Source organism: Ovis aries, chromosome 18 (genome assembly GCF_016772045.2).
Source record: "Ovis aries strain OAR_USU_Benz2616 breed Rambouillet chromosome 18, ARS-UI_Ramb_v3.0, whole genome shotgun sequence".
Lineage (NCBI taxonomy): Eukaryota > Metazoa > Chordata > Mammalia > Artiodactyla > Bovidae > Ovis > Ovis aries.
The window spans coordinates 1,621,456-1,644,021 of NC_056071.1; the positions used below are offsets into that span (position 1 = coordinate 1,621,456).

Here is a 22,566-nt window from a genome sequence, read left to right on the forward strand (position 1 = left end):
CCCAATTTGATGATGTTTGATGTTATGTATGGAATACTCAGTGAAATCATCCACTGTGACTTCTAACAGCAAAGAGCTGGAAGTAACTACTGTGTCTATCTACACAACACGACAGTATTGACCCATATATTTTTTACTACTAAAGTAAAAGACGTAAATAGGACCCAGGGTCTCCTAATAAAACAGCCAAATATGCAGCATACAATCCAAAACCACTTGTCAAGCCAAGAACTATGAAAATTACATGAAAGAAAGAAAATCAACCAATGTCAAACAATGGGATAAATAACATACTGCAACTGACAAGGATTTTAATGAGATCATCATAAAAATTATTCTATAAGCAATTATAAGTTCTAGTGTTTCAAAACTGAAACATCAGAAACTAAGTCTTGGCAAAATATTTAAGTTAAAAAAGAGCCAAATGCAAACTACAGAACTGAAAAACACAGTAAGAGAAAACTACTGGATGGATTCAATAGTAGAGGCAAGATGACCGAAGATCAAAACCTGAGCAAGTGAGAAAACAGACTGAACGGACTAAGAGCCTTAGGTGCACACGGGACAGTGACAAATGACTGAACACTGGTGTCAGCAGAGGTGGAGAAAGAAAGGAAAAAGAGAGTGTGACTGAGAAAGCATTTCAAGAAATAATGGCAAAGAACACTCCAAGAAAGACAGAAGCACACAGATTTAAGAAGATAAGAAACTTCAAACGGTATATACAAAACTGTTGAGAAATAAAGTGGAAATCACCCTGACAAAGGAAAACGAAAAGAATTAGTCATTAGCAGATCTGCCTTTGAATACTAACTAAAGGAAGTGATAAAAGATGGATTCTGAGGCAGACAGAACAGAAAAAGCAGGAACGAAGGGACATACAACAGACTATAATTCTCCTCATGAATTTTATAAATCAGATTTGATGACTGATACAAAAATTACAACAGCACTAATACTCAAGACAATTGTATTTAAATGTGGGGAAAGTAAGAGACTCAAATGGAAACAAGGTTTCCATACCTCACTGGAAGAAATGTTGATACAAATACAAACAGCAACCATGAAGAACACTATACTAAGCAACACACACAAAAGCAGAACACCAAAATCAAGAAGAAATCTTTAAAAATGTTCAAGTAACTAAGTAACTCACAGAAGGCAAAAAGACAACAAGGAACCATGAGGAACAAAGAAACAAATAAAATAGCAGACTTGAGTCCTACCCTATCAATAATTACCCTCAACACAAATGGTCTAAATACAACAATTAAAGGCAAAGACTGACAGAGTGAAAAAACATGACTCAGCTATTTGTAGGAAACTCATTTCAAATTCAGAACATCGATAGGTTGAAAGAAGAAAGGAAAAGATATATCATGCGAACAAAGAGCAAAGCAAAACAAATCAGGAATGGTTACATCATATGATATTCAGAGCAAAGAAAAATCACAAGACATAAAGAGAGACCTTATATAATGGTGGAGGGATAGGGAAGGGGAGCCAAATTAGGAGTATGGGATTAACTACAAACAACTACATGTAAACTAGACAAGCAACAAGGATTTACGGTACTGCACAAGGAATTACACCCAATCTTATAATAACATATAATGAAATATAATCTGCAAAAAACCAATATGCTGTACACCTGAAACTAACACGATATTGCAAATCAACTATAATTCAATTAAAAACATTTAAAAAACATTCACATATGATGTTAAGATAATATATCAAGTAGGCATTATGTTATTCTAAAAGAATAACATAACACCTTAACTTAAAAAGCAATTTCTCCATAAAGAGCAGCACAAGATACCTTCATCTATTCTCAGAGAAACATTAAGACACCACAAAGTCATAACTATCTGTGATCAATACTATCACTAACAGAGAGAGTGCTGTGATAATACTCACAAGTGAGGCTACCCTTTGTTGTTGTTATCCATGTTATTTCAACTCTTTTATGGGTCACCTTTGAACTTCAAGTAAATAGCAGAACAGTAATTGCAAAAAGTAAATAACCACCACTGCCACTAGGAATGACCAAAGGTATGCCCAACAGAAGAAACATCAATAACCTCACACAAACCAGAGTGAAGAATAAAACAAAGGAGAATAATAGAACATAAAATATTCATTTCTCGATACAAGTGATACTCATTACAGACTTCCTATACTTGATTCTCAGAGGGATAACTTTCAGAGACAATCTCCAGGAATGCTTCCCCAACACACTCTACCAGTGACAGCCAAAGGGGCATGTGTCTCTTTTTAACCCATCTCAGCAGGAGAGGAAGAAGCCTGTGTCTCTCAGGACTGGACAGTAGCAAAGAGAAGCAGACGGTACATAGCAAGAGCAACTCCTTGAGAACAGTTAAGACTCGGAATCTCTCCTTGCTGTGAGAATTTGGAGCCAAGGTCTTCAAAATAAAATAAAAATTCTAGTATGTACCTTGCTATGTAATAAGGATTAAATCAAAGAATATACCATTTCACACAAAAGCTGCCTCATATAGGGTAGGTAGGTAACATTCCCCAGAGTTCAAAAGAAAGGAGAAATATTCAGAAGAGGTAGTTCTATTTTCATCATCATCTAACTGGCACTAAGCACACTGTAACCAGAATTACTAGGAATATTAGATACTTTATACCCCCAATACAGAAGAAAACATGCCACTTACATAAAACATTATTCAGGAAATAAATCACAAGATTAACAATAGGAATTGGTGATTATATTACAAATATACTTTTAATTTTATACATTGAGAATTTGTGAGTTTGCTTATTTGGGAAATAAAACCTGGAGGCAAAAGTCTAAAGCATAAAGCCTACACCCCTTTGGTGAATTTTAATTCTTCCTTTTAAGAATTAAGAACCTGCACGGAAATTGATAATGTAATCAGAAATCTTCCAGCAAACAAAAGCCCAGGTCCAGATGGCTTCACAGCTGAATTCTACCAAAAATTTCGAGAAGAGCTAACACCTATCCTCCTCAAACTCTTCCAGAAAATTGCAGAGGAAGGTAAACTTCCAAACTCATTCTATGAGGCCACCATCACCCTAATACCAAAACCTGACAAAGATGTCACAAAAAAAGAAAACTACAGGCCAATATCTCTGATGAACATAGATGCAAAAATCCTCAACAAAATTCTAGCAATCAGAATCCAACAACACATTAAAAAGATCATACACCATGACCAAGTGGGCTTTATCCCAGGGATGCAAGGATTCTTCAATATCCGCAAATCAATCAATGTAATTCACCACATTAACAAATTGAAAAATAAAAACCATATGATTATCTCAATAGATGCAGAGAAGGCCTTTGACAAAATTCAACATCCATTTATGATAAAAACTCTCCAGAAAGCAGGAATAGAAGGAACATACCTCAACATAATAAAAGCTATCTATGACAAACCCACAGCGAACATTATCCTCAATGGTGAAAAATTGAAAGCATTTCCCTAAAGTCAGGAACAAGACAAGGGTGCCCACTTTCACCGCTACTATTCAACATAGTTCTGGAAGTTTTGGCCACAGCAATCAGAGCAGAAAAAGAAATAAAAGGAATCCAAATTGGAAAAGAAGAAGTAAAACTCTCACTGTTTGCAGATGACATGATCCTCTACATGGAAAACCCTAAAGACTCCACCAGAAAATTACTAGAGCTCATCAATGAATATAGTAAAGTTTCAGGATATAAAATCAACACACAGAAATCCCTTGCATTCCTATACACGAATAATGAGAAAGTAGAAAAGAAATTAAGGAAACAATTCCATTCACCATTGCAACGAAAAGAATAAAATACTTAGGAATATATCTACCTAAAGAAACTAAAGACCTATATATAGAAAACTATAAAACACTGATGAAAGAAATCAAAGAGGACACTAATAGATGGAGAAATATACCATGTTCATGGATTGGAAGAATCAATATAGTGAAAATGAGTATACTACCCAAAGCAATTTACAAATTCAATGCAATCCCTATCAAGCTACCAGCCACATTTTTCACAGAACTAGAACAAATAATTTCAAGCTTTGTATGGAAATACAAAAAACCTCGAATAGCCAAAGCAATCTTGAGAAAGAAGAATGGAACTGGAGGAATCAACTTGCCTGACTTCAGACTCTACTACAAAGCCACAGTCATCAAGACAGTATGGTACTGGCACAAAGACAGACATATAGATCAATGGAACAAAATAGAAAGCCCAGAGATAAATCCACACACATATGGACACCTTATCTTTGACAAAGGAGGCAAGAATATACAATGGAGTAAAGACAATCTCTTTAACAAGTGGTGCTGGGAAAACTGGTCAACCACTTGTAAAAGAATGAAACTAGATCACTTTCTAACACCGCACACAAAAATAAACTCAAAATGGATTAAAGATCTAAATGTAAGATCAGAAACTATAAAACTCCTAGAGGAGAACATAGGCAAAACACTCTCAGACATAAATCATAGCAGGATCCTCTATGATCCACCTCCCAGAATGCTGGAAATAAAAGCAAAAATAAACAAATGGGATCTAATTAAAATTAAAAGCTTCTGCACAACAAAGGAAAATATAAGCAAGGTGAAAAGACAGCCATCTGAATGGGAGAAAATAATAGCAAATGAAGCAACTGACAAACAACTAATCTCAAAAATATACAAGCAACTTCTGCAGCTCAACTCCAGAAAAATAAACGACCCAATCAAAAAATGGGCCAAAGAACTAAATAGACATTTCTCCAAAGAAGACATACGGATGGCTAACAAACACATGAAAAGATGCTCAACATCACTCATTATTAGAGAAATGCAAATCAAAACCACAATGAGGTACCACTTCACACCAGTCAGAATGGCTGCGATCCAAAAATCTGCAAGCAATAAATGCTGGAGAGGGTGTGGAGAAAAGGGAACCCTCCTACACTGTTGGTGGGAATGCAAACTAGTACAGCCACTATGGAGAACAGTGTGGAGATTCCTTAAAAATTGCAAATAGAACTACCTTATGACCCAGCAATCCCACTTCTGGGCATACACACCGAGGAAACCAGAATTGAAAGAGACACATGTACCCCAATGTTCATCGCAGCACTGTTTATAATAGCCAGGACATGGAAACAACCTAGATGTCCATCAGCATATGAATGGATAAGAAAGCTGTGGTACATATACACAATGGAGTATTACTCAGCCGTTAAAAAGAATTCATTTGAATCAGTTCTGATGAGATGGATGAAACTGGAGCCGATTATACAGAGTGAAGTAAGCCAGAAAGAAAAACACCAATACAGTATACTAACACATATATATGGAATTTAGGAAGATGGCAATGACGACCCTGTATGCAAGACAGGGAAAGAGACACAGATGGGTATAACGGACTTTTGGACACAGAGGGAGAGGGAGAGGGTGGGATGATTTGGGAGAATGACATTCTAACATGTATACTATCATGTGAATTGAATCGCCAGTCTATGTCTGACGCAGGATGCAGCATGCTTGGGGCTGGTGCATGGGGATGACCCAGAAAGATGTTATGGGGAGGGAGGTGGGAGGGGTGTTCATGTTTGGGAATGCATGTAAGAATTAAAGATTTTAAAATTTAAAAAAAATAAAATAAAATAAAAGCAGAAGAGGAAAGCAAAGTGGAAAGCATAAAAAAAAAAATAAAATAAAATAAAAATATAAAGCAATGTTTACTAAAAAAAAAAAGAATTAAGAACCTCACCTAATCACAACAGAGTCCCTGGTATAGCCACCGTCATATTCTGTAGTTTCTTCTAGTGCTTGGAAATCTAGATTCTGCAAATTCAAGAAAACACATCTTAACATCTACACCACACCATTACAAACAAAAGATCAACAGAAGATTTTTCTGGAAACCCTTGCTTTCTTACCCGGCTTCCACATATAAGCAATTCAATTTCCTCTGGTCTGAATAAGTACTTTAAAGGAGATTCATTGGTCACCATATGAAAACCTCTCCGAAAAGCCTTGAACTGTTTTTCTACTGATTTATTGAGAATGTAGTCAGAATACAGATTGACAAATTCCTGCAGAAAACATTAACCACAAGAAGGTCTTATGATGCGTAATACAACAAAATACAAGCTACTGGACTGCATCATATTTTTATTTTCCCAAAGAAAACACAATCAAGAATATTTTAAAAAATATTTTACACACACAAAGGAAAATACCTTTAACGATTTCACAGCTCTCTATGATAGACAAAGTGTTAGTTACTCAGTCATGTCCAACTCTGTGATCCCATGGACTGTATCTGGCCAGGCTCCTCTGTCCATGGGATTCTCCAGCAGGAATACTGAAGTGGGTCACCATTCCCTTCTCCAGGGGATCTTCCTGACCCAGAAACTGAACCTAGGTCTCCCGCAATGCAGGCAGATTCTTTACACTCTGAGCCACTAAAGAGGCCACACACATATAAGTTTCAACTTCGATATTAAACAAAAGCTGGGCCTTGATACAATTTTAAAGTTCTCTCAATTAGGTTATGCAAATGCAAAAACATTTAAACCATTTATACATAAATTTATAAAAGCTGACATTTTTAATAAGAGTGCAATGTACTGGAAATGAGCAAATAAGGAAGTCTTTCATGTTTCCTATTCTAGAATATTTGGGAAGCTGCCTACCGTTATCTGTTTCAACAAAAATATCAGTGTTTCACTTGGTGAGCAAGCTATTGTACCAAATAAAAAAAGGAAAATAAACTCTGTATCCCAAGTTAACTAATATTTTATCAAAAATTGTATTAATATAAACATTGTTTTTAAAGACTTTATATATATCATAATTCCCATTTCCAGATGCATACTTTTCTAGTCAACAGAAAACACAAAACTGATTTCTTTAAAATATTTATTCTTTAGTACTTTTCAGATGTTTATTTAAGGCACGTGTATTTGTATGTGCATTAGAAGCAATTATTGACCATTTGGTTATAAGGACCCTCCTTGTTTCCTACCCCTCTACAGCTTAATATGAGAGACAGCCTTCTTCCTGCTTTACCCACAGCCACCCACATCTGTGCACTGTCGCCCACTCGGGGCCTCTCTCTCCAGGAGGAGTTCAGTGCCCAACCACGTGCTCTCATACCAGCCTTTAGTCAAGGTTTAAAGAACTGTGGCTATTTCATTTAATGAAAAAGAACTTAGTTACTTGATTTCTTTGTAGAGCTGACATTAGAAACTTCCTTAAAAACTACAAGTGTATGTGCTTTCCCTGGAGGAGGGCGTGGCAGCCCACTCCAGTGTTCTTGCTTGGAGAATCCCATGGACAGAGGAGCCTGCTGGGCTGCAGGCCATAGGGTCTCACAGAGTGGGACACAACTGAAGCAGTGCACGCACAAACGCACACATATACGCTTTAAAATTCTGTTATTAAAGAGACAAAGACAAGGATGACATAAAAACATTTATTACCTTTCTGTTTTCATTGGTAATTGGAATTTTATCACCATTTTCCTTTAGATCATACATCATCGGATTACCAAAAAGATCTGTCTGAGATATCTGGAAAGTGATCATCATATCATCTTCCACATTCCCTTCATACTCCAATAAGTCTTTTAAACTCTGATACAGAACCTACCAATCAGAAAAGGAAAAATTAAGGTTACCACACAACTATAAAATACAACAATCTGTATCACTCTTCTTGGGAAAAGATTCAAAAAACTAACAGTAAGAATTAAACCACAAACAGTACCCCTCTTCTAGTAGTTTCTATGCAGACATAAAGAAAGTCAGTCAGTCAGTGGTTAACGCGTCCCTCTGCTGAGAAACCCCACACCAGCTACTTAGCTATGGGTCTCACACTGTGCTCTACCGAGACCCTTAGAGGCATCTCAAGGGTAAGGGGGGGGCTAGCTGCAGCCACCAGAGCCACTGACTAAGGGCAGCTCTGACTCAACCCAGCAATCTCATGATTCCATTAAAAAAAAAAATTAGAAACACTTTTCTACAGAATCAACCTTGTAAAGCTGACTTGCTTGTAACAAGTTCTCCTTCAAGTTTTTAAGTGTTTATGGCATTTCAGATAGATAATAAAACAAGTTTATCTCACTAGGTATAAATATTAACAAAGATTTCAAATCAAAGCTTTAAAAATTTTATATAAATTAAATTCTGTATTTGCTTTTAAATAAAATCTAAAAGAATAAAAAATGACAAGACTTACAGGATGAGAGTCTCCCAAGTCAAGAAAAGTTCCTTTTTTCCCCATTAGCTTCCTGTAGACAACCATGGGAAAATGTACATCCAGTATACAGTTATTGTAAATAGCCAAACCCAGTACTATGCCAATCAGAGTGAACTGACCCTCAGTTTCAAAAGAGGATGGATTAAACCAAAACAACTTTGTAGATTCATCATATGTGAACATACCTGTAAGAAATGATTTTTTTAAATGCATTACTTTCATATTTTATTACAGATGAACAAATAATTATACATATAAAATACAAAAATAAATATAAAATAATTACACATGTAAACTTATTTGCATTAGGGCTTTTTTCTGTTATGTCAGGACTTACGAAAACAAAGTTCCAGTACATATGAATGCTACAAATTGTATAGCATATATTTAAAGTAATAAGCCATTCTGTTGGCATTTTCTAAGTTAGGAAAACTGTTCATTAAATTCAAGTTCTCTAATCTTCTATTAACATGAATCAGAAGTTAACTTGCATTCATATTTTTACCACTGAATGGTTGAAAAACGCAAAAGAAAAAAGAATCATATTTTGAAAATGTTCCACTTATTAAAACATATTTAATCCACATGCATTGCTTTAAAAAACAATTTTGAATTTCATTAAGAAAAAGTCTTTTTCCTCCAAATTGCATAATGGTTCCATGAAGTTTTTCAAGCACCTTTTTAACAAAGATACCAAGTACTTAAACTCAGGCAAACTTGATAAACTTATGCCCAAAACCAAAGCCATTTAATATACACATTAACTGTGAGCCAAAAAGTAAAACAAAACTAATTTGTAGTCTTCTTTTAATTTCACATGGTCTTCACTATTTATATCACTCATTTAAAAATAGTAATTAAATAGCCATTACCATGGTAGACTTATCTCTTTCCTTGTAAAGAAATATCTAAGATAAATGTAAAATGATATTTTAATTGACTTAACAATTTCATTTTACTATAAAATGTTTTGTAGTTGCTACTGTGAAACTAAATGAAAATATTTCAAGAATTAGATCTAGGAAAGAGAGGGAAGTTCCAATAGAATAAACTTTAAAAATCAACATTTTTTAAAGAAATCAACCAGTTTTTAAGTTTTTTAAACAGTTTTTAAAATGTTTAATTTTCACATTTAGTTGAATTTAAATATAAAGGGAAGTTTAAAGGGTCCCCTTGATCCTAAGAACATGAATTTAAGACATTTTTCTAATGCAACTTAATGTTCACGAAACAAAATTTTATAAATTACCTAATTTATACTTGAATCTCAGTTTATATCCAACTTTTTTTTACAGGCTGAAATTACAAATCTAGTGAAGTGCTAAAAACTTCATTTAATTACAAATATGGTATTAACTGGATCAGAACAGTTAAGAAAAGCTCCATAAAGGGTGGCTCTTCTAAAATATTCCTTTTTGGTATTTCTATTGTCATCATTTTAACTGATTTACTATCAAGCAAAATTGTTTCATGTATGTTTTTTCTTAAAAGTATTTCTGCATATAATGTAAATATACTTTGTAACTAATGTTTAACATTTTTAGATACATAAAGACCTAGAGCTAAAGTTCACCAAAGATAGAAAATTAATTTAAAAGCTTCATATCTCACAAACACCATGGTTTTTAATGAAGCTTATAAATTAATTTTCTATCTCAAAAACAGCACAGATTTATACATCTAAGTTTACTTTGAGCAAATTATATATAAATGACATAGTCTTCAGATTATTAAAAAACATTAGCTAAAATACTAAGTCTTACCTTAACTATGTTTATGTCATGAAGTCAAAATGTCTACTTCCATTTATAAGCAGACTAACAACAAATATAGAAAAGTCAATTCAGTGTACACACTGAGAATCAACAGGAAATGATGTGCATTATTCTATGCCACGTTCTTCACAATTATGATGGTACCTTTAGAGGACTTCTTTTCCTCTAATTGTCATGCATTCGATTTTAAAAGTAAGCAACCCCAGTAACCAAGGTTTATACTGTAGAAATTAAATCAGATCAGAATTATCCAAATTATTTTGTCTATCAGTGAAACCCAAATTCATTTTCAGACTGACATACTATAGATCAATCTCTCCCAAATCATGTTCAATGAAAACTCTTCTGGAAAGCAAAAGCTACTAGATGTGGGATGGAAAAAGGGTTCTGGAGTTCCGTGTGGGAAAATATTATAATATTAAACCCAAGAAATGCTGTAGGAAATAAACCAAATTAATCTGCTATCAATCAGTACACCCAAATTTTGAGCACGATACACTTGTGAGACATTCTCAAGTCTTCAGACCATTATTCTATAAAACTCTTGTCTCAGAAATGCTATGGGTGATGAGTATTTTAGACTGAAAAAGAGCAAAACATTTCTTCAACTGTTCTAATGTATCATTCTAAAATGTCTTCAATTTCTTTTATCTAAGAGATAATTTCCTATATTAAAATATGTTACTAAGTAATCTAAATAAGAACTTGAATGAATGAGTGATGCAGGATCAATCCCAAAAGCCCACAAATTCAGTCATTATCTGTGATTCTAGTTACCTCATACCAAAATCTTCTGTTGCTCTTCATAACTGAAAATATTTGTAAATCTAGTAAATAAATTCTTAATTCAAAAAGATATGATACCATGATCACATCACTAAAATATTTACCAATATCTGGATTGAAGATTTCCTCCACAACCAGCTGAAAAAATTCTTTGGAAACACCTCCCTCATCAACTCCTTGTTCTCCTTCAAATTCCACATACAACTGTTTCTTCAAGTCTGCAGGATTTTCCATAGCGATCATCTCTAGCTAGTGAGTGGAAAAAGTGGAAAGAAGATGAAAGCCAGTATTAGGATGAAAACAAAATAAATTGTAGGGGCAGGAGCAAATAAAAGATAATGCTTTTGATATATTTTAAATGGAAACAGGAAGCAAACTGGTAAAAAGCCAGTAAGGCAAAGATTGTCTCACAGATAATGGAAAAATAGGATACAAAAGAAACTGGCATAGAATTCTAAAAGGGTTACTTTTTAACTAGTGATTTGATATGAAATTAGAATTAGATTTCCTGTTAATTTTGTATATAACAAACCTGGGTTTTAAGATTAGGAAATGGGGAAAGAAGTCAAGATAGCAAAAATGCCTCAAATTATTTCAGGAGAAACAAAGGCGCGTAGAAGTTGACTTCAAAACTGTTGACTTTTAATTCTTTATTAGAATAGAAACTCAAGAATTAAGTCTATCTATTAAATCATAAATAAAATAATTTCAATCAAGAAAAATAATTTAGGGAAGCAGTTTATGGTCTCTTAATAATACTTTAGTATAAATTACCATTTTAATGGATTAGAAACATTTTATATTCACTTTTTTGAAAGCAGATGAGGCATTATTTTTGCTGATATCCTTACTCTTCTTACTAACAGTTATCAAATCCTAGTTTCAACATTTCTTCAACTATAAATCTTTATCAAATGCCTTTTGTATCTATCAAATAATAGTGATTGCTCTCTGTTATTATGAAGTTAATCAGAAAATCAACACCATATTCTAATGTGAAACATTTACACTGCAATTTGTCTTATCTGTAATTTACTAATAGCATGCCTGACTCATCATCCATCTTATTTGCAAAGTGATTTTAAATTTGTCAAAACAGAATAAGGGTATTCAGATTTTTGCAACTACTACAAGAATCTTTAAAATGGTTTTGAGCAAGGCAAACATCATCAGAGTAAGTATACTATAGTCAGTCCTAAAGTAATTAGTTTAGATAATATCACTATTTGGGACATTCTAATGTGTCTATAAAATATAAAATCTCATAAATTCAAGATTCAGGTCAGTTGCCCTAGGTAAATGTTTTTCAAGCTGCCTACTGCAATTCATTAGTGGGTAGCTCAATCCATTCAATGCAAACCAAATAAGTGAAAAAAATCAGAATGCATTACACAGTACTGGCATCTACTGTTCTGTGAAACTTCTGTTTCAATTATACATACAGGCAAATATGCACAGGAGTGAAACGTATCTTAGGGGTTGCAATCAAAAACATCTGAACAAAGGCCAAAATGATCTGGAAATCTTCAACTGCAGGATTCTGATTCTGTGAATTTAGAATCTTTAAGGAGTGTCTGTTCTGTACAACAGTGGTCTATAACACTTGCAAAATCATTTTTATGCCAAGCTGCATTAAGATAATTTTTGAGACAGTGTTGTTGTGGAAAGATTAAGTTAAATACTCTGTATTCGTCCCAACTATCACTTAATGTTAAGTTTTAACCTTTAAACTTTCGCAAAGAACTCAGCCAAGCCTGTTTCCTCATCTGCAAAGAAAAAAAATAACACGCTAGTACTATTCCTACTGCAAAGCTGTGAAGGCTTAATTAGAAACAATGCATGAGAAAGAGTTCTAGAGTGGGTGATATTTTTAAGATAATGTACATGTTTTTAACTTTTAAAACAATTTCACTCTTTTAACAAAAGATTCTCAACTTCATTTTATAGCCGTAGTCTCAAATTTTGGAAATAACTTACAGGAAAAAAAATAGCTCCAGCTGGAAATCTGTTTCAAGTCACTGGCTATAAAGAATTCTAAGGACTAAGTTAGAATTATCATTTTAGTTTAAATGTGGATTACCCACCAGGCCAATATTCCATACTGCCATGAAATCCACTGCTCATTTCCACCTGCCTACGTTATAGAAATCTCTATCAACGTTTATGTACACCTTTAATACAAAGACAAATGGGCTTCTATCAATTATAAGGTATTTCAACATGGAAAAATATAATTACCTGTTACTTATGTGTCCTCTGTCTCTTCCTCACTAGCATTTATGACTGAGAGATAACTCCATAATCAATGTGACTGATACTTGAGGTCCTTATTTTCCAGTCTTAGCTCTACCCAAGACACTTCATATAGACAAGTGAAGCAAATTAAACTTCACTCTTAATAACATATTACACGTCTCTCCATTTCCACCAATCATCACTCTCCATCCCCCACCCTGAATGCCAAAAGGTACTATTATTATGGTAATTTTAAAGTAAGGTCACTTTATCTGTTTCAGTTTTATTTGTAAAAAGAAGCATACAAATATACTAATATGTAAGTAAATGTATATGAAACACTTATATGAATTCCCTGTAAAATTATTACTTGTATTTTATTAGTTCTCAGATTTTTTTCAGGCTTGGCTAAAAACTTAACAACTCAGCCATTAAAGAACAAAACTATTACGACTTTAACAACAAAATGACATACAGCACTTAATATGTCAGCACGCTTTACATGTATCAACTTACTTAATTTTCACAAGAACCTTATCAGGTTGCTAATGTTATTAACCCCATTTTACAGGTGCATAACCTGAAGAAATGAGATTCATAAACTTGCTCGTTAGTCAGTAAGTGGTAGAACAGAGATTCTAGTTGAGGCAGCAAGCTCTTTACTATGCTCTATTCCTCCTCAATGATTAGCAACAACCTTTTTAAAAATATTGAGTGATTTTCTCTCCTTTATGCACTTCTGTATTTCTCTTTAAGTATATATCACAATAAATATATATTATGAATTAATACAGTCAAATGCAAATATTCATAAAAAGAAGGATCTGAATTTATTGGGTGAAAATTTCCTATTATTTAGATTATCAGATATCTAACGTGGTCCTGTAAAATATGGTATCATTTATGACACGAAGTCTATCTTTTACAAAAACTATGTTTGATTGTGGTAACAAACACAAAGCATAAAATTCAGCAATAACTATTTTGACAAAGGTCATTATTAAGGGACTGCATTTATGTTTATTTCTCTTAAAATAAGCACTTCTAGTTCATTATTCAGTTACAAAAGACTTAAGAACTAAATGGCAAAGGTAAATTACTTAATGTAGTAGACACATACCATTTAAAATTGAATTTTTAAAATCAAACGCTATCTTAAGTAGGATAATTGGAAGAATATGTCAATGAACATTCTGAGGAGAATATATGCATCCTTCATTTATTTTTTTTTCTTTTCTTTTTTTTTCATTTATTTTTATATACAGGTTTTCTTGTTGTCTAGTTACTAAGTTGTGTCCAACTCTTCTGTAGCCCACCTGGCTCCTGTCCAAGGGATTTCCCAAGCAAGAATATTAGAGTGGGTAGCCATTTCCTTTTCTAGAAGATCTTCCCGACTCAGGGATCAAACCTGCGTCTCTTGTATTAGATTCTTTACCACATCAAATTATTGACTGGAATAAGATTTTTAGATTATCCAGACACATTTAGTTGTTTCATTTCTCTATAAATTATAGAGATGAAGTTGCTTTATCTTAACTATAAATGTTTGGGTAAGAGCCAAATATATAATCACATCTCCCTGAGACCAGGAATCGTTAGTTCTACTTATAATTCTGCCATTAATTTCTGTAAGTCAGAATCTGAGTCTCATTTTCCTCACATGTAAATACTAAGGAGTCTGACAAGTTTCACTGCTTTAAACTATTGTTTGGTGCTGAGAATCTATGTAGATCTACTTCATTCTCTTGTTCTACTTAAAGGACATAAACCAAGCATAAAGTTCTTCAACTAGAACCAATCTTAAGGAACTAGAATGGCCACTGCACTGAGCACAATACAGTGAATGTGGAAGATATACGCAAGCACACCAAAGGGCCACAGATTAATCTTACTCCTAAAGAACTACCTAAAAGTAGGTCAGCTGACAAAGAATCAAGTTTTGTTTCAACAATAACTAAGGGTTTCTAACAAGGAAAATGCTGGGGACTAGATTAGGTAGTACCAGCAAAGTCAAAAGAAAAAAAAAAAACAAAAAAAATGGGTGAGTGATTTTTAGAAGAGATTGAGCATGATCTCTTGGCAGTCCAGTCATTTGTCCTCATCAACTTTCATCTTTTTTGGACTCTCCTATGCAATTCTATATCTCCTGTTCAGATGTGAGGCACACAAAGAGGTAAATAGCCTCATCACATTAGAAATGTTCTCATTCAGATTGAAAGCTGACTTCTGAGCCTACCTGTCACTGTACCGGGACTTCCCTGGTGGCCCAGTGGTAAAGAATCTGCCTGCAATGCAGGAGACGTTGAGTTCAATAATGGGTTAGGAAGATGCCCTGGAGAAGAAAATGATAACCCACTCCATTCTTGTCTGGGAAATCCCAGGGACTGTGGAGCCTGGCGGGGTATAGTCCATGGGGTCCCAGAAGAGTTAGACATGACTTGGCAACTAAGCAACATCAACACTGTACTCTTTCTTAAGGAACAAAAAATAGTGAAAGTAAGTTCCAGGGAGAAATATTCCACTAATTTAAGGGTGTAGGGGTAGTTCTTAAAGAATCCTGATATCTACTTGTGGAAAGACAACTGATACATTATATTTCACTGATTCTTAAAATCTGCTTTTCTGTTTTTATACTTTTATTTATCTGAAATCAGGATATAACATAAAATTGATAGCATCTCAAAACTAAACTGGCATTTTTTCTTTTTAATGGTAATAACAAGTGTGCCCTAAAACCAGTGAATGATATGTTAAGTCTGATAAAACTACTGTAAACACTAATAATACTCCTATTGTCATCGAAAACATTCCTCCAAAAACTCCAGTTAGGGAACAATCTGCTACTCTGCTTTGAATTACATAGGACATGAAACCACTGAATACTATTTTTCTTTTAAAATAAAAAGTCTGTAATCAGTAAGTGAAGTTACTAACTCTCCCTTCAAGTTAGTCAGTCTTACAATTAATAAGATTCAACAGAAAACATACTCAAGAGTGCCATATATGTATAATTTCCAGGACTCATTTATAAACTAATGAGTAGACAGGTTTTAAGGCTTCTTTTGGCTCTTAAAAGCCTAAGACTCTATAACCTTAATTATTTAACTACTAATATTGAACCCACCACAAAGTTTCTCATCTCTTCTTCTTTCCCTGGCCGTACTCTGTAGTTCAAAATTAGCAGGTGGTAAGAAAGTGGTTGGGCTTCCAAGGTGGTACTAGTAGTGGTAAAGTGTCTCCTACCAATGCAGGAGACATAAGAGACACAGGTTCAATTCCTGGGTCAGGACGATCCCCCGGAGGGCATGGCAGCCCACTCCAGTATTCTAGTCTGGAGAGTCCCATGGACAGAGGAGCTTGGTGGGCTATAGTCCATAGGGTCACAAAGAGTCAGACACAACTGAAGCAACTTAGCATACATGCACACAAGACAGCGGTCAGTAGGTTTATTTTGCTTATCAAATTGTGATATAAAAAGATGAGGCTTAAAAAAGGCAAAGTAGATCTTTGGGGAAAGAGATGTTGAAAATCCATCAGTATTTTCTACAGTGTACCCTGAGAGGATCACCTTACACTACTTGTTACACCACCTGCTAGGAATGTTCCCTCAACATTTGCAGATTATCAACTTGACTTCCATGATCTATTTTGATGCTTTAAAAAATATTAAAAAAAAAATCTTTTCACACTGTTACAGAAGATGGAAAGAAGGGAGGGAGAGAAGTGAAGAGTGGAAGAAAATGAGACTAAATCTGTTTAATGTGTGCCCCTAAGCTCCTCGGCAATCATGATTCATCTTTACATCTCTACTGCTTAGCAAAGTGCCTCACATAAAGGGTTTCTGAAGTAGTAATATTCAAGTACAGATGTTACCCAGTGAACACTAATTAGCTTTGATATAATAAGCCAAACATATGGGGGAAAAAAAAATTTGCTGGCATAATTTAAAAGCTCACAGTTAACTTTACCCTAACACTTGCTCAAAGGAAGTCCTTATAAACCAAAACAGTTATTTGCTCAAAATTCTGGAGGTTAATTTTTTAAATAGAATAAAATAATTATACAATAAGCATCTAAACTTTTGTAGGTTCTTCATCTTGCTTTACTGGCTTATCGAGGGAATGGGACAGGGGCTGAGGGAGAGAGTAAGGCTCTCAGAAATCTCAGAGGAGAAGGCAGTTAGTAAGGGAGAAAATTTTTTGAAACTCTGAATTGAGTCTTACAGAGTTAATTTCATTGCTTTTAAAGGTCAGGTATAGCTTTTGCTGGAAACAGATGAAAGGATCCCAAACTCCAAAAAGACAAAGGTAAAACGTGTAGTTTAAGGATTTGCTCTTCTGTTCTAACAATGGAAATTCACAGAAAGACCTCAACATGCTTTCTATAAAACATCATCACTTCCTTATACAATATCCTATCATTCTGCTAAACTACAGAAAGTAAGTTACTAGTTGCCTGAAGATCAGTTATTAAGTATAGTACATTCTTAGTTATTTATGTAGCCCAAAACCACTAAAATAAAACGAAAAGGGCACCAGAGAGCAGCAATGGTAATTACTTCAAGCAACCACTGCCCTTTCTTGTCTCCGGTGAAAAACTGCCTGAGTTTCTTAAATAATGTAGAATCTTCAACACTAGAAGTATATTTTGTATTAAAAAACACACACACACAAACAGTAACAGAGAAGTACAGAATTCCACACCTTTTAAATTTCCAAGATGTCCAACAACTTTCCCCAATGATTTAGTTTTATAAATTCTCAGTTTTAGACAAATCTAATTCTAAAACTAAAGTACATTTTGAAATAAGTATCATTACTTTCTAGTTATCTGTGCCATGGGCTCTTTTCCTTATAAGTATATAAGACGGACTATATCTTCATTTTAGTGGCCATTAAATTTTACTTGAAGTTGATGAAATACAACTAGCAATACCAGGTATACCTAATATTATAAATACAACAACACTCTGTGATCTAGAACCCTCTGACAAATGTAAATGTTGGTACATGTGATTGGCAACTGGATTCTGTCTTCTAGTCAGGCTTATATTCTTAAATGAGGACAGTAAATTTTTACTTTCTGTGGAGGTAAAGAATGAACAAAAAGCAACGTTATCTGAAAGAGGGTACATGTATTCTCAGCATTCTCCTAGTTTAATCTCTCTAGACTGGAATGATTATACAGGTACCATTAATTATAAGATTCCTGGAAGAGTTGTTTTCCCACAAGTTCCAACCGACTCTAAGGCCCTGCATAGTCTATATGTATGCTGAAGTGGGTTGAAACCCACAGCCCAGCAGTGCTTTACAGAAACACTGAGGGTGACCCAGCGGGACGCTCACTAGCAGCGTGCTCCAGGCTGGGTCACTTCATCTACCTCACAAACTGTACACGATGGAGTTTTTAGACACCACTTCTATTTTATGGTGTGGTATTATCCTACCACTTCTCCCCATTAAGACTTAACATTCACACTTCTTATCGGCTATCTCCCAAGTCCCCTTGTTCTGTGCTCTAAAACATCCACTTCTCTTCTGAATGAAAAAACTTCGGGGGTTAGTTGTCAAATTTAGAAAATTTATTCTTTTCTAAGAGAGAGTTAACCACGATACAAGACAATCAATATTTCGTGGAACATTTATAAACTTGGACGGGGCAACAACATAAGCATAGTACTTACAATAAAAAGTCAATGCGTTCCTATACTATATAGTATCATATACATTCACCCACCTCCCCAAAAAGTCACTTATAAAATGAATTCACTGAACTGTATTACAGCATGCCCATCATTAAGTACTGGATCTAGAACTAATTTTTAAACAGTAGCCCAACTTACCCGGACAAGTGCATCATCTATGATATGGTCACGTCTGACTTTGAGTCTCAAATATGGATTCAACTGCTGTCCTTGAACTAAGCTGTAGAGAACAGTAATTCTTCGTTCACTGTACATGCGAATTCTATTGTCATAATATAATCCCAAATTCTTTGTGACAGCATTCAGTATAAAGGGACATGTCATAAAAGAGAACTTGTTCTCGGTTTCTACTTTGAAAAAAGTATAATCTTTATCCATTTCTAGAACATCATTCAGTGGTTCATTAATAAACTCTTCAAAAGGGATAAGTGGTTTTCGACAATCCAGAGTTTTAACAGCAAGTTCAGTTTCCAGTGGGTCCACTCGAGGACCTTTCTTGTTCCTTCTTTCTTCTCCCAGTAACTCCTGAAGTGTCAATTCGCTGGACTCAGGAAGGGGCTCTTCATCATCTTCTTCATTATGGTTTGTGTCTACCTCCCCTCCTACTACATTTGCATAGTAAACCATTTTCAAGCACTTGGAAGCAGCAACAATCGCATCATCGTCGTTCACTAGATTTCGATTGTTAAAGTCAGTGCTTATGACTTTGTATGTAATAAGCTGCTGAAATGTTTCCATCATTCTCCGAATCTGGTCTGCACTGTATTTAGACCACAGTCTGACCAGTTTCCCTTGGGCTGCAAGGGGTAGCTTACTCATTGCTTTGCAAAACAGAGGCAAAGCCATTTCCAGATATTCAGGACTGTGGAGATTTCTATTCTCCATGACAATAATGAATAAATTCAGATAATTAGGATCTCGGGAGTATACATTGTGATACGTCAAGTCACATTCCACATTAGGTGACAAATACACAAGTGCGTTGAGAAAAGCAGTTTCTATTTTTTCATTAGAGAGCAATCTGGTGTAGACCCTTCTAATAGCCTCAATATCCACAGACACATCATCAGGGCCTAACTTTTGTAAGTTGTTATCTCCTTGTGAGCTATCACTTATCCTTGAGGAAGATGCTTCTGAATCCTCCTCCATAGCTGCTGCAGAACATGCAGCCTTTTCCTTTTCATCTTCATCTTTATCTTCGTCCTTTCCTTGAAGAGATTTCAGTTCTTCCTTGGTATGTTGCTTGACTTTCCGAAAGCTTTGTACCAATGCTTCAGCACTAGAAAAAACTCTTCCAATAACACGAATTAAAGGGGAATAATCCTCTCTCTCTCTACATAATTCAAGAATTTCATACACCATCTCTTCGGTTAGGTAAGTCACATCTAGAAAATCAGAAGAGAGAACATTTATTTTCATAACATACACGCACGTTTGCTTTAATAAATTCCAGTGAAAAACAAAACAGCCAAATATTTTACACTAAATACCACTTATGATTTACAACTATTTTTAAAAAGTATCTTTGTTTCAACAAACAAAACATGCTTATCTTTTTCCCCCAATGTACTAGTAATAGCAGTACAACCTTACTCATTCTTTCATATTCTATATACATTCTTATACACAGCTTTTAATGAGCGCAAACTCTTTTCACAATGATGGCATATATTAACATGCACCATTAACTGTAAATATGAATCAAGGATATCATGTGCTGATTCATCACATTTCTCACTGTAGACCAGAAACAACAGCTATTTCTGAGAGGTTTCTCATTTCACTACTGTTTTCAAAAGGCTAGGACTGAGGCAATGTTTTCAGAAAGGTTTCTTCAGTCTTCTTTTGGAAACATCCCATGTCCTAAAACCAAACCAGTTCCTTTCTGAATCTTCCTTTATAGTTTTGTTTTGTTTTGTTTTGTTTTTTCCAGGGTGATCATTCTGTGGGTGACGGAGAAGAATTAATATATCACTAACCATACACTCTGAAGTTGACAGATACTGCCATATGCAGCCAAGTAATAGGCTGGAATAAATCTTACACAGGAACAGGAAATAGTTACATAGTAATTAAAAATTAGAGTGGGAAGAAGACAACTTACAAACAGACAAGAGAAACACCACTGCTGCTGCTGCTAAGTTGCTTCAGCCGTGTCCGACTCTGTGCGACCCCATGGATAGCAAGCAGCCCACCAGGCTCCTCCATCCACAGGATTCTCTAGGCAAAAACACTGGAGTGGGTTGCCATTTCCTTCTCCAAAACATACCACTAGTAGTCACCAAAATTTACTTCCTCTCCTTTCTGGGTACAGAGTTGGACACATTCTCCTTCTTTCCCAGCTTTCTGAGATAAGTGCTACTTTCAAGCCAAGGTTTTTCTCCTTCTGGCTAATGGGATGACACTCCTAAGATGGTTCTGAAAATCGTGTTGAGGATAACAGTTGCCAATAAAGCTCCATCTTTGAATGACTACTGCGTGAATCAGAACTCTCTGCCAATCCAGGATATTATGATTGGTGGACAAGCTAGAAATAAATTTCCACTGTTTGTAATAAGACAGCATTCTTTCTGGAGTCTACTTAATATTGCAGTCTAGCTGATCCTTACAAGCCACCTTTCATTTCCCCCACCTTGACTTCAGTGTCTTTGAAATACAAGTAATGATTATCTCCCCTAAAATGATGTTACCACTGTTTCTTCAGCTTGTAATATTTAAATCCATAGGAGTTCACTAAGATTTTCTATTATATCCATTCTTCCCTATCAAGAAATAATATCCTAAGGCAAAAATGACAGGAGGTCATGAATGGCCAGACTGAATTCAACTTACTACATATTTTCACAGTTACAATAATGCTAACAAGGTGAAATGCTAATGAAATCACAAAAGAAAAAAAAAAGAAGAGAACACTTCAAGGATTTTTTGAGATAAAAATATCTGGAGCAATGGATTGTTACAGACATGAAAAAGTTTGTTGCAGTTTGCTGGAATTCACTTTACTTCCCTCTCATATCTGTCTTTAAATAATGTAGCTTAGGCCTACTTATCAGCTTTTGCTATCAGACTTTTTTGTTATCTGCCATTATCCTCTTTCAGAAAAAACAGACAAGCCTATGACTCTCGTTATCTTTAATGACAAATTTAAATCTGTATGTATATTCCCTTGAGAGGAACAGAGTCAATATGCAAGGTTATGGAATGCATGAGTACCTAAGAGGAGCGCCACTGCATGAGATACGTTAGAAAAAGAAAACCTCCATGTGTTCCTTCTCTCACACTTTTCTTACTCAAGAAAAAAATACAAGCCCACACACAAAAATGAATCTTAACACACTATTTTCTAAAACTCCGAGTTCTCATCTCACTCAAATGTTGGTTTATTTTGTGCAACTTAATCTGAGCTTTTATAGTGTCTGACCTTTTCAAAGAAGGTACTGAGTGACTGAAGTGGAAAACAAGGTAAAACATTCAAACTCAAAAAGTAGCAAACCCCAATGCTTGGGAACATCATACAATAAGCAATGTGTTGACTTAACACCTCATAAAACTCCCATGAAATTCAACTAAGAAAAAAAAAAAACCAACTTTAAAATTAACTATAATGCACTCATTCCATAATTGATTATCAACTAAGAAAAAAAAAAATCAGAAAAATCCATCCTATTATCTGAAATAAGCCTATATAATTACAAATTTTCACTACCAAAGCTGAGAAATATACCTCAGTAACAGCACGTTTTCTGTTATGACCTGCATGAATATCAAACAACGTGTGCTCAGTCATGTCTGACTCTTTGTGATCCCATGGGCTCTAGG

General features: G+C 34.8%; 1 protein-coding gene and 1 long non-coding RNA gene across 17 annotated transcripts in view; one reads left to right on the forward strand and one right to left on the reverse strand.

Annotated features, from left to right (window-relative positions):
* Positions 1–22,566, forward strand: part of LOC105603013 (uncharacterized) — a 139,210-nt gene that overhangs the window by 102,837 nt on the left and 13,807 nt on the right. The gene's annotated exons all lie outside the window — the stretch shown is intronic.
* The window catches only part of UBE3A (ubiquitin protein ligase E3A), a 96,633-nt gene that overhangs the window by 6,874 nt on the left and 67,193 nt on the right, over positions 1–22,566 (reverse strand). For all 16 annotated transcript variants that reach the window (XM_042235014.1, XM_042235012.1, XM_015101848.3 and 13 more), the window contains 6 exons: positions 18,886–20,132; positions 10,913–11,057; positions 8,227–8,432; positions 7,470–7,634; positions 5,922–6,077; positions 5,753–5,826 (listed from right to left, as the gene is read on the reverse strand). In XM_042235014.1, coding sequence (XP_042090948.1) covers positions 5,753–5,826; positions 5,922–6,077; positions 7,470–7,634; positions 8,227–8,432; positions 10,913–11,057; positions 18,886–20,132 — 1,993 coding nt within the window. The remainder of the gene's footprint in view (positions 1–5,752; positions 5,827–5,921; positions 6,078–7,469; positions 7,635–8,226; positions 8,433–10,912; positions 11,058–18,885; positions 20,133–22,566) is intronic.